A 12,422-nucleotide genomic window follows, 5' to 3' on the forward strand; every position below is an offset into this window, starting at 1 on the left:
GATGAAGGACAAGAGAGAATTACAACAACCTGGGTGTTGACCGAAAAAGGAACAGAAAAGAGAGCTAGATTGACAGATAGAGGCTTCCAAGAGGATGGGGAATTCCCAACAGACAGTCCAACCGTACAAAAGCACTCAATGAGGCTATTGTTGGCGATAGCAGCTACAGAAGGTTGGGACATCTGTACAACCGATATATCCAGTGCCTTTTTACAAGGGTCAGAAATGGACAGAGATGTATACGTAAAACCTCCCAAGGAAGCAAATCAGGCAGACAAGCTTTGGCTGTTAAACAAGTGCCTTTATGGTTTAAAGGACGCTAGCAGGAAATGGTATCTCAGAGTTGTTGATAAACTTCAAGAATTGAAATTTGATACTTGCAAATTTGACTCAGGAATGTTCTTTTTGTTCAAGGATGGAAGGTTAGTTGGCATTGTAGCTTTACATGTCGACGATTTCTTGCATGCAGGAGATTCATATTTCAACAAAGAAATAATTCCCCAACTACTTGGATGTTTCAAAGTAGGAAAATCTGAGGCAAGAGAGTTTATGTACACTGGTTTCTTCTTGAAACAGACAGAACAAGGCATACGGCTAGACCAGAACAAATACGTTAGAAACATAACAATTCAAACAATTGATGTACGACAGATGAAAGACAAGGAGAAGGAAATGGATCAAGAGGAATTGTCGTTACTGCGTCAGATGACAGGAGTTGTGAACTGGACGGCTAGAGCCACCAGACCAGATCTGAGTTTTGACATGATAGATTTGTCAACAAAATTCAAAGGGGGAAAGGTAGCAGACCTTATCAAAGCCAAGAATGTGGCAGCTAGGCTAAAGAAAGAGGAAGTTTCAGTCATGATTTCAAATCTTGACAACTTCAATGACAGTGAAATAATTGTGTACACTGACGCTGCATACAGAAATCTGAATGATAACACTGACAGCTGTGGTGGGTACATTGTGTTCATTGTCAATACAAAGAATGGCAAAGTTGCTCCCTTGGAATGGAAAAGTGGTAAACTGAAGAGAAGAGTGAATAGCACACTTGGTGCTGAGACACAAGCACTATACAATGGTATAGATGCTGCTGTAGGTCTAAAGCTATTACTAAAAGAGCTGTATGGTGGAACAGTTGACCTTAAGGTAAGAGCAATCACAGACAACTTCTCTGCAAGAACCGCTGTTTACTCAGAATCGGAAGTAGGAGAAAGAATCCTGAGAGGTGATATCGCAGTCCTAAAACAGATGATACAGGATGGAACAGTAGCTGAAATAAAATGGGTAACAGGTGAGAACATGTTAGCAGATCTTTTAACGAAAAGAGGTGTGAACAAGTTACCTTTGCTGGAAGTCCTTGAATCTGGAAGGCTTAGACCAGAAACACTCCGTCTTATCAAAGAATAATAGCTGTAGTCAACATATAAAAATACCAAAAATTTCAAACATACCAAAATACATTTAATTCAAAAATACCAAAATACTGTAAATGCATGAAAATACACAAAATCCAACAAAAACACCATAAAAACAAAGAAAAATCCAAAAATATCACAAAATTACTGTATAATGAACAATTCATAACATTATTCACCAAAAGTACAAATTTGGAAAAATAATAGTAGAATATGGAGCCTGGGATTCAAATCAAAACGAAACGAAATTTGGTATAATCCGAAAACCATGATTTGGCAACACGATGGAGAATAGAGTTGCGGCATAGAAAGATTCTTCAAACGCATGCCGGCAGAATGCCTGCCAAACCAAAACAAAGTGTCAACTTAAGAATTACGTAATACTTTAAAACATTTTTTGAGTGAAACATGCCCAATTAATATCCATTTTATTTAAAAATTATCATATAATTATTGTTTTTTTTTAATGAATAGTGAAAAAAACCAACACAATTGAACTTTTTTTTACAATTGTCATTTTTTTACACATACCAAACAAATCTCAAAAATTTCCCGGCTCATGATGTAAATATTAATCTTTCTTTAATATTGTCAATATTTGTAATATTATAGTACGTTTTTTTTACAACAGTGAATATAATATTTGACGAAAGTTATTTGAACACGATTTCACAAAGTTTCAAACCTTTTAAAACATACCAAACAAGCCGAAAATTTCCGTTTCTATAGAAAGCATATTTTTTTATATATATCGATCTATACCAAAAGTGTTCATACAGATTCAACTTAGAATTTATTTTTTTTCCCTGCCACACCATTCTAAAACAAACTTTTATTTTTCAGAACAAGGATAATTTAAACCATGTTGAGTGGTAAACACTTTGATATAGTGGACATCGTCTACGCAACATTTCGTCCATTTGACGAGCTCTGGACTGACACAGACAAGCGGAGGTGGGTCACAATGACCGACAAGAACCTGGATGAGATGACGTCCATAGTCAAGGACGCCATCTGTGACCAGAGTCGACCCAAAAATATAATATGTCTTATATTTCAAAAGGTGGTAGGTGGGATGGACAACGCCGTCATGCGCGACTACATCAACGAGATCGTTGAGACCACCAAGGGCCAGAAGTGGAACAAGTGCAGTATAGGCACTTGCTGGTTTGTACCCTCCCACATGCAGGTATGGAGTAGAGTTGGCACATTTAACAAAATAGCGCATGAAGCCAACGAGTCTATGGGAATGCCAAGGTTAAATACCCAGAGGGCTGTAATGACTATGGTCTTAGGTGATGGGAGTGACAAGACTTTGAGGGTAAGATTCGGAATGTGGATAGAACCACAGTTGGGACTCCATTTCGGATCCAATCTGAGTTTCGAAGGGGTTGCAAAGGTGGTCGACACAGTAAATAAAACATTTGACCATGCCTTCAAATTCAGAAAAAGCTTGCCCAGACCCAGCCGTGAAACTCGTGTTATGGTTCCTCCATGTCTTTCAGTTACAGCTGGTTACAACAAGAACCAGTTTATGCGTCATTTGTTAGCTTATAGAGGTGTCATTGAGCGTGATCAAGGTGTTAAGCGGCAGCTTATGTCCGACCAACGTATGCCTGGCTGGCAGAATTGGCATGTCTATAAGACACATGGCTCTCTCAACAGATTCAACGAGCGTGAAGGAATGTTGGCTGCACATAAACTTCTCCTTCAAAGAAATGATGAAATACCTATCTGGCATCCAGAGGATGACACAGAATCAGATTATGAGGAGCCTGTACAAGCACCAGATGATGATGTTCCTAAGCTACGCAAGCCATGCAAGTTTGGTGAGGCATATGACCCTGAGGCATACGACCCTGAAGAATGGGTTGCTGACACTGATCTTGAGATTGAGATTAACAACCAGCCAGATCTTGAGATTGAGAATGACAACAAGTCAGAGGGAGAGACTGAAGTCGTGACCAGGAAAGTTTTACTGGTTGATAGTGATGATGAGGAGATGGTGCAGTTATTCGGAGCTGAGCCATCAAAAGAGGAAGGTAGAAAGTATAATGAAGATCTGGATTATGTTAAGGAATTACAGCTGGCTGAAAGAAAGATAACCATTGCTGTTGAAAAGGCTAAAGCCTATAAGGCTGAGTTAGAGAGAAAGAATCTGATAATCACTAAGGAAAAGGCTGCTGTAAAGTTCTGGAAACAACAGTCTGACCAGAAGAAAGATAGATGCAACTTCCTGGAGGCAGAGTATGAGCGAATCCTCGCCCAATACAAATATCTCAAGAATGTGTACAAAGCCAGGGGTGCCAAAGATTTGAACTAAGAAACAAAACTAGAAAACCAAATTCATATAAATGTGACAAATTATGATTTGTTATGTTTTAGGAATTTACCTATACCAAACTGTTGGAGCACCATAGACCCATATCAAATGTAGGGAAGGAGAAGCTATGAAGACATACATCCTTGTTAAACCAATACCAAATGTTTAATTAAAATATATTTATTATTTGTTATGTTGTTGTTAAATCATTATTTAAACTTTATTTGTTTATGGGGCTTTTTCTATTGCAGAAAGTAAAACTGATTCTGGGCTAAATTATATATCAATATCAAAGTTCATTATTGTTTCAGAGAGAGATGTGAATGTGTTCGTTCTTGTTAAATTGGGACAGCTGTCATAATTGCACTGCTCTACCGTTTTAGGTAACTCTTTCAAAAGCTACTGTTAAAATATGAAGGAAAAAATGCAGCTTTAGATTATGCCCAGTACCCGGTAAAAGTGAATCCCTTAATTTATATTTTTTAAAAAGCCTTTTAACATATTGCTAAAATCCGGAATCGTCAAAAATAAGAATCCAGAATCCGCGGAGAATCCGTTTTATTTTTAGACGGATTCTTGTAAGAATCCGAATCCGGCCCAAAAATTAGACGGATTGCCATCCCTACTTGTTTTGACGGGAACATTAAACTGCAAATTTCACTGGTAACCAAAGTTTTATAACCAATTCATATTGTTTGTTAGAGTATTTTCATTGAATTTCGATTAGTTAGGGTAGTTTCAAACTTGAAGTGCCTCGAAACTTATCACTTTTTATTTAATCTAAAGATATAATATTATTTATCACCATTAAGGATGTATTTCACATCTTCTATACATCATAATACCTATATATCTACTGAATAAGATTACTTCTTTAATAACGCCATTTTTGTTCATTTTATAGACACTATGATTCAACTTGATTTGATACTAAGTTATCAAAACTAGGTATTGTGCCTATAATTTTTAAGGGTGGTAGGGGGTTATTTTTTTCTATGGGCGATTTCTTATGGTAGAGTTGTGTTACTCTCCTCCAAAATAGTTATTTACCTTACTAGGACATATGAGAAGCTAAATTGTAAAGGAGAAACATATCGGTTCAGCGAATGCGAGATTATTCAATAGAGACCGACACACAAACATTATTCTACTTTGCAATGTAGGATATCCTTACCTGGAAAACCCTATTCTCCAGCTCGAACACCGCATGGGCTGGAAATTCATTGCTATCTGACGAGGCAAAGATCTCATCTTCAGTCTTGAAGTTTATATCATCTTAACAAAAATCGATGTATTATTACTTGGATGTAGCACCAGATTTTAATGTACTATAATAAAGGATACTCTCAGCAGGCTAAAATAACGATACATACCCCCCCTCCCCCCCATCGATCCCCTTTTTCCACTGGATAAACTACTAGGATCTCCTACTAATGGGGGGGGGGGGGGGTGGGGGGAAATAAAAAAAAACATTTTTATTTGTCTCCAATCTTATAAAGAAAAGAAAAAAATATGTGAGAAGGGGGAAAAATGAATAATATAAAATATTTCTTTCATTTCCCCCCTAATTGGTGGTGGGGTAAAGAGGGGAGGGGTGGAAGACAGAAATATTTTTGCAGCCGAGAAAAAAAATTAATCTTGAGCAGAATATTAACCCCTAAGAGTAGTTGCGAAATCAAAACAAAAAGTCACCTATATCCATATTATATCCGCCCCCAGGGTTGGGTTGGTCCATAAGGTACGAGACAGCCTCGTTGACATCGCCCTTGCTGATGCGCAACGCTGTCTTGATCTCGCTGATGTCCCCGAACCCCATGGAGAGGATCATACTGATGTTCGAGTCCTCGTCCTCCATTCTAAATAACACGTTTTCTCATTCGTTGGCTTTCAAACTTTGGGTACTTTTATCATAATTCTAATGGTTGGTTCATTAACTACCCATGTCCAAACGTTTTAACCAATAATCTTAATCTACATATGGAGTAATTTTATTTATCTTCATTTGGGTCCTTGACATGTACATCAATTTAACCTCCATTTACTTGTAGTTTAAGATCCCTGATTTTACAGAGTAGAATACAACTTACAAGATATATCTCCTAGCCAAACTAAGACATTCTCACTTTAACACTATTGTCAAACTTACCTATTGAAATGACTTAAGCTATATAGAGAAGCTTTGCTACTATAACACGAGTATTATCTCATTCACAATTAGAGTCACGTTTATTTACTTATTTACAATTAGGTACAAATTAAAGTGATAAGGAAATAAAATAATATTTAATAAACAAGGACAGTTCATCACATAGGTAGTCACATAGCGAAAAACAAATGTGATGAAATTAGACTAGTATCTAGGGATCTAAAGGGATGAGGCAATGGCCGATACATACCCAATGATGATAAAAAAATTACCCCTTCTTAAGATTAAAATTAGTGATTGAAACATTTACACTCAACTTAATGAAACAACCAATCGAAACTCACTAAAGACCCCAAAGTTTTAAAGCCAACAAAAAGAAAGCGTTGCATAAAACTTTGGGGACTAGTGTAATAAACAGCCAATTGTCTCCTCTCATGTGTGTAGCCAAAGTCTCTTAGTATTTGGACTCAAAAAGATAACTTTAATCCTCTATATAAATTGCTATTAACAAACTTATTAATGAAACTATTGTCATACTTAGAATAATAATTGACTAGTTGTAGAGAAGCTGTGCCACTAAAACTTTAGAAGGGAATTTGTGTTTTTAATTATCAGTTTCTTAGAGCATATAAGCAATTAAGGTATGTAAATATTCTGTTACTAAAATAGTAGATATTGCATCGTATTACAGACAGCTTTCCGCGAATATTAAAAGGAACAGGTTTAATTCAAATTTAGATGGTCATAAAAAATCCGAAAGCCTGCGCCAAGTAAACTGGCATTGATTTTATGGGGTTTATTTATTCGTGGAAAATGTTCTATAATACGATAGGTACATGTTTATAGTCCATATCCGGTTATAATCCAGCAGATATTATTCGGTTTCGAAGCCATCCAAAACAAAATAATTTATATGCATAAAAAAGTAAAACTTAAAAATTCTAATACTTACATGAAAGGAGAGATGACTCGATGGAAGAATTTCTGATTTTAACAAATCAGAACTTGTCACCTCATTAAGAGTTTCAAAATTATTTAATATTTCTGAAATATACAAAACAAGATTAGTTATAATAAACTGATGCCATTTAGAAATGGAAAAAAGAATACTGTCCTTTCCATACAAACCCTATAGAAACAAGCTAAAAAATTAAATAAACTTAGGAGACAACTGTTTCAGAGGTCTATAAAGCCATAAAAAATTAACTTAATTTCTTTTTGAATTGGTGGAAGAAGTAAAAACTATAAGCCTTATTTTTGTAACATTCAGTTTTAAAAATAACATGACTTATATATTATAGATATAAAACAAAACAGAACTAGGTAACAATAACAGATTACTTTTAAGTATTGACATTTGAACTGAAAAAACAAACAGCACCAAAATAATAAACTTACAATAATATTAAGATATACAAAATTATAAAACAATAAGACTAAATGCAATACAAAAGTTAAGAAAAAATAATGATTTCCTATTATAATTAAAAACTAGAGACTGTGCCATATCCGCTAGGTGCATTTAGTAAAAATTTAAAAATAAAAATAACTGCCCAGTAAAGGAGAACCATATTGGCTTGACGGTTAGAAATATCCTTACGTACAAACAGACAAACTCACAGACATCCAGTTACTTTGATATTAGGATAAAAATATGCAAATTTTGAAATTGACTTCCCCAAACAAATTTCAAGGTTAAATACATAAATAATAAAAATAAAATAAATAACAAATTACAAACAAGAATCAATCTTCATATTCAGTCCAACGTTGATGTAATCCTAAAAACATAATCATCATTTAATAAAATAAGAAACAGTCGTTTTAATTTGGCGAGGGTGTGGTTTTCTTATTTTTATGGAGATAGATTTTAATACTACTTTACAAATCCACTATTATACGTACTTGCTAATTTAATTTGATTAACAAATTTTTAACGTCTCTGGTATGAAAAAAATAAGAAATCCTTACCTGTGTAATATCGTCTAAATGATTGTCAAAATCTATCAATTCTCTGAAGATACCTAAATTTGTATCTATTGTAAAAGGTTTTTAAGACCCTAGTTTTAGAATTTATAATCATATAAATGACGTGTAAGCAAAAGCATATATAACAATTTTAAGTTGTTAAAATTCATGAAAGCAGCAAATGGTAAACGAATATATATATACTAGCGGCTTCGCCCCTAGCACCTAGGGGCTTTGCCCCAAGAGGTGATAAAAAAATCTTTTTTGGCGAAATTCGTAAAAGGACCAAGGAAATCCTCAGCAAAAAAAAGAAGAAAAATGGGGGGGGATTTTTTTTTTACAGGACCAGTAGGTATATACCCTAAGGAGTAGAATCCGATTGGTTCAGTGGTTACCGAGATCTTAAGGGAAGGACAGACAGACAGATGGACGGACAGACATCATTCTACTTTGTATTATAGATAACAATTTTAATTTGTTCAAATTCATGAAAGCAGCAAATGGTAAAAGAATATTTTTCAAATGGCGTTAAAAGGAAATAAAAAAGGAAACTTCATAACCAGAAAATCTAAGCATAGTATGATACTTAGTATTAAAATACGTGGATATAAAAAATATTAAGTCAGTGATTATTAATGATGTATTTAAAGTGACTGATAAGACGGGCATAGGGCCATAAACTAATTGGTAAAACTAACCTTCTCTGACAAGGGCCGAAGCACAGGCCAGTGTTATTGATTCATGCTCTAATTTTAACTTCTTCTCATTTAATTTCCAGTTTCCCTCCTACAACAAGCATTTTATTTAAAAGTTTTATGTAAAATGCATTTGTATTGTTCTTTTTATCAAAAGCAAATGACTGAGCATTTTCATTCTACTTATTTTTTTTTAATACTAAAATCACTTAAAACTATTTTACATAGGTACCAAGAGTTTTATTCCTGTCGACTGAATTGCAGGATTTTATGGTCACATTGACATTCTTTTAATCAAATCGTTGGAAATAACTTGATTTTATTCTATTACTCAAGCGACTGGACTAAGACTTCAAAACTTTGCAAAACAATCACTTTATCTTTTTCATTATCAGTAATATTTTATTTAATATAGTTTAAAAATAAAAAAAAATATAATTTACCGCATTTCTATGTCTGACAATAAGCCCATCATTTTGAATCTTTAGAGCTAGCCTCTTGCTATCCACTGTTAGTAGAAGAGCTCCTTCCTAGAACATTTACTAATAAGTCATATTTTAATATTAGTTTTGAAAGGTCTTCTGACAAGTATAAGATTTTTCTTAGGTTTCCGTAAAGAGAATTAAAACCAAATATAAATGGAAAATTGAGTTTCATAGATGTTGCAAGTTTCAAATTATTTCTTAGCATTATTGATGTCAAATCCCAGTTCTAATCTTCGGTAATAAAAAGTGACAATTTCACCTTCCCACCCTAATATGTAAACCTAGTTATAATATTTCAGTTCTTTTGATTAGTTTACAGCAAAATAAGATAAATCACCTGATTATCAGCTATTCTATCGGCAATCTTTTGAGTGAAAACATCAACATGATTATCCTAAAAAATAAGTATAAGCTTTAGTATAAAATTTTTATTCTTGATGGTTGGGGTGGTGTTTTCTTTCCTATGTATAACCCCTGTAAGGACCCTAAAATAGTAACCAATACTATATAAACTAACCTAACTTAAAAAAAAAAAATATATAAAATAACGGCATGTTACCCTGTTTTAATTCATTTTTACCTTTAAATTATCGTGTGCATTATATACGCCAGAAATGACGAGGCCTGCCGGTTCAACCATTCCAGAAATCTTAAAATTTAACATGTTATGATTATGATAATTCACTCTTTATTATTTCAAATTAAAAGAATTTGATATGTAACCAATACTTCAAGTTAGGACTAAAGAGCTATCTACATATAACATAAAATAAGTTCATAAGGGGGAGGGGGGGGGGGGGGTGGAATGATACCTGGGCTAAAGCTATCTCTGGAACCAAACTCAGTCCAGTGTTCAGATGACACATGGGCACTGCATCACAAAACTTGATAGGTTTACCATTCCTAGAAAAAAAAGGCAAGTTTAGAAATAGAATCAATAGTTCTGGTCGGTTATTAGCAATTCATGTAGGTTAGGTACTGTTAAAGTTTGCTTATTTACAGTTCTGTAAGTACACAATTCGAGTGGACATCAAAGCTTATTTTTTTTTTTGAGTTGGGGAGGAAATTCTAAAACACTAATATAAATAAAACAAATTAAAATTATATGCTTTTTGTTCAAAATACGATCTAAAAGGGAACTATGCATGAAAGAAAATGGGTTTAAATTGTTATGTTTTGTGGTTCATATAACTGATACAAACCTAGAAATATTCAACAATGATAAAGCATAACATTACTGCTGAAAAGTTCATAATGTCACTTGCCCTCGTTCGTAAAAAGTCACCTTTTATTAAAAATAGATTTCACATGATCCTCGCAAGTTAAATAGTGAGAATCTTTATATTAAAATAAAACTTACTTCAAATCAGATTTATGACTGAGAAGTACACCATTCAGGCTACAACTTGGATATTTGGCACAGTGCATAATCATTTTGCAGTAGGCACGGGTGCAAATTTCTGTTTCATCCATTTTAAATATATCTATCTAAAATATATAGTCCATACACATAGAATAAATAACAAAGACTATTTGCATGTAAAACATCATATTTTATGCATTATAGCAACTTCAGTTACAATTATCTTTTAATACTTACAATAACATTTACAGATTTATCTTCCATAAATTATTTTGAGAATTGAAATTATAAAAGAATATTAAAACTATCTTGAATTCAGTTTCAGGTATCAATAGCAGCCAGGTGATCATGCAGAAGAAAATTGTCTGTATGTGTGCACTTAATTGCTGTTGAACTCATAATACAATACTCATGAGATATGATTTACAATACATAAGGGATAAATTAAATGTTTTGTAAGGGTCAGCAAATTCTAGATAACTAGAATCGATAACATTGATTTCTTTAATAATCTATGATTGTTTTCTTTATAAACAAGCATGTCCGCTAGTGACATTTGTTTATATGTTAAAAGTTTATTTTCATCTTCTGTCGCAAATAATGTTTCACATGTCTCGTATATTCCTTCTAAGAATTATTAGTTAATTTTGTTGTAGGAAATTTTCAGATTATATTTTATAACTTAGATGTAAACAATAACTACCTAATATTTTTAACAATTTCAGCTTGACATCTTTCTCTAATCTTTTCCAAATATTGCCAACTTTTCACTATTTCCATTAGATATAAATAAACTGCGATTAAAAATCCTTGTTGTCCTTGTTAACCCTTTAATTTTGACGCAAAAGATGCGTAATTGCGACGCATTTTCTCGCGTGTGCGCATCAGAATGCCGCGTAACAGTTTCACAGGTTGCTTGTCTTTTCTTTTGTTGTCAAAAATTCTCTCTAAACTAAATTAAAAAATTTAATATATTATTATTTAGAATTTCAATTGTTTTCTTCTTAAAATAGTATTTTTATCGATATTAAAAGCTCGATTTCTTGAACAAACAGCTTGGTACATAGGGTTTACTAGGGGGAAATTCCTTATGTGTTACCTATGTGGACTTAGGGAAAGTGATTCCCTATGACGCACTCACAGAAAGTGTCTCATGAATAATACTTATGTTAGCTGTGCGTATTTTTCACATATGTAATTAGCTGAGGGAAGTAAGCTGTCATAAGTATTTAAAAGCAATGTTGCCACATTTTTAATTATTATGTTGTCCAATTTTTTTAACAGTTTGATTTACACAAAGCCCATTTTGAAGATCTTGTTAAATGTCTTCTTCTCTAAATTCCGGAAATAGAATCATAAAATGATAATAGTAAACATAACTATTATTTTTAAGTATTAATATAATTTTATAGAAACAATAATTTAATCAATATAATAACTTTTCTTAATTATTTAGGTAATACAAATATGTCCTTAAATTTTTTTCTCTTATTAACAAATTAAGTTTACAAAGAGTGTAGATAAATTAAGAAAAATACAAAGAGTAAATCTTTATACAAAAGTAACAGGATGTTTATCTGTATGTTCGTCTGTACCAAAGGATAATTGAACAAAATCTTTTTTGCAGGGACAGTGTTTGTCTCTGTAATATTTATCTTTTAGAGAAACTGCAGCTGCTGAAATCGCTGCCACTGGCAAAAAATTTTTTTTTCACTATTTCTTGCCATATCAGACAATATTGTATCATTTAAGACCATGTTATTTTTTTCCAAAAATTTTCCACTGCAAGAGCACTTAGTATTTTTTTGTAGAATTTTTAATAATAAATTCTAATGTTAGGCTTTTATTTTTATAGTTTGTTAATGGTCTACATAAAAAAGCAGTTACATCCCCCTTGAAGAAATTAATTAAAACCGTGGTGGGATTAGAATTAATTAAAGAGTTTTATTTTCTATATTTTCTTCCATATAGAACAATTTTTATCATTGTTGGGTAAAGAAAAAAAGAAAATTTTAAAAAACTAA

The 12,422-nt window shown here is 32.9% G+C and overlaps 2 protein-coding genes across 2 annotated transcripts in view; both read right to left on the reverse strand.

Moving 5' to 3' along the window:
* Nucleotides 1–6,961, reverse strand: part of LOC145305297 (ubiquitin carboxyl-terminal hydrolase 24-like) — a 94,825-nt gene extending 87,864 nt beyond the window's left edge. Inside the window, exons 1-3 of the mRNA XM_080146906.1 lie at nucleotides 6,840–6,961; nucleotides 5,434–5,597; nucleotides 4,916–5,016 (exon numbers count right to left, since the gene is read on the reverse strand). Of these exons, the coding sequence (XP_080003032.1) occupies nucleotides 4,916–5,016; nucleotides 5,434–5,596 (264 nt within the window). The 5' untranslated portion in view covers nucleotide 5,597; nucleotides 6,840–6,961. The remainder of the gene's footprint in view (nucleotides 1–4,915; nucleotides 5,017–5,433; nucleotides 5,598–6,839) is intronic.
* A 209-nt stretch (nucleotides 6,962–7,170) lies between these two features.
* Nucleotides 7,171–11,244, reverse strand: LOC145305298 (ER membrane protein complex subunit 8/9 homolog). The gene is made up of 9 exons (XM_080146907.1): nucleotides 11,102–11,244; nucleotides 10,396–10,523; nucleotides 9,848–9,938; nucleotides 9,616–9,684; nucleotides 9,373–9,429; nucleotides 8,994–9,080; nucleotides 8,554–8,641; nucleotides 7,859–7,911; nucleotides 7,171–7,668 (listed from the first exon to the last, which is right to left on the reverse strand). The coding sequence occupies exons 2-9, from the start codon at nucleotides 10,506–10,508 to the stop codon at nucleotides 7,621–7,623; spliced, it is 606 nt and encodes a 201-aa protein (XP_080003033.1). The 5' UTR covers nucleotides 10,509–10,523; nucleotides 11,102–11,244; the 3' UTR covers nucleotides 7,171–7,620.
* Nucleotides 11,245–12,422: the final 1,178 nt, after the last annotated feature.

This window comes from Acartia tonsa, chromosome 14 (assembly GCF_053477335.1).
Source record: "Acartia tonsa isolate MP-2025a chromosome 14, ASM5347733v1, whole genome shotgun sequence".
Classification (NCBI taxonomy): Eukaryota; Metazoa; Arthropoda; class Copepoda; order Calanoida; family Acartiidae; genus Acartia; species Acartia tonsa.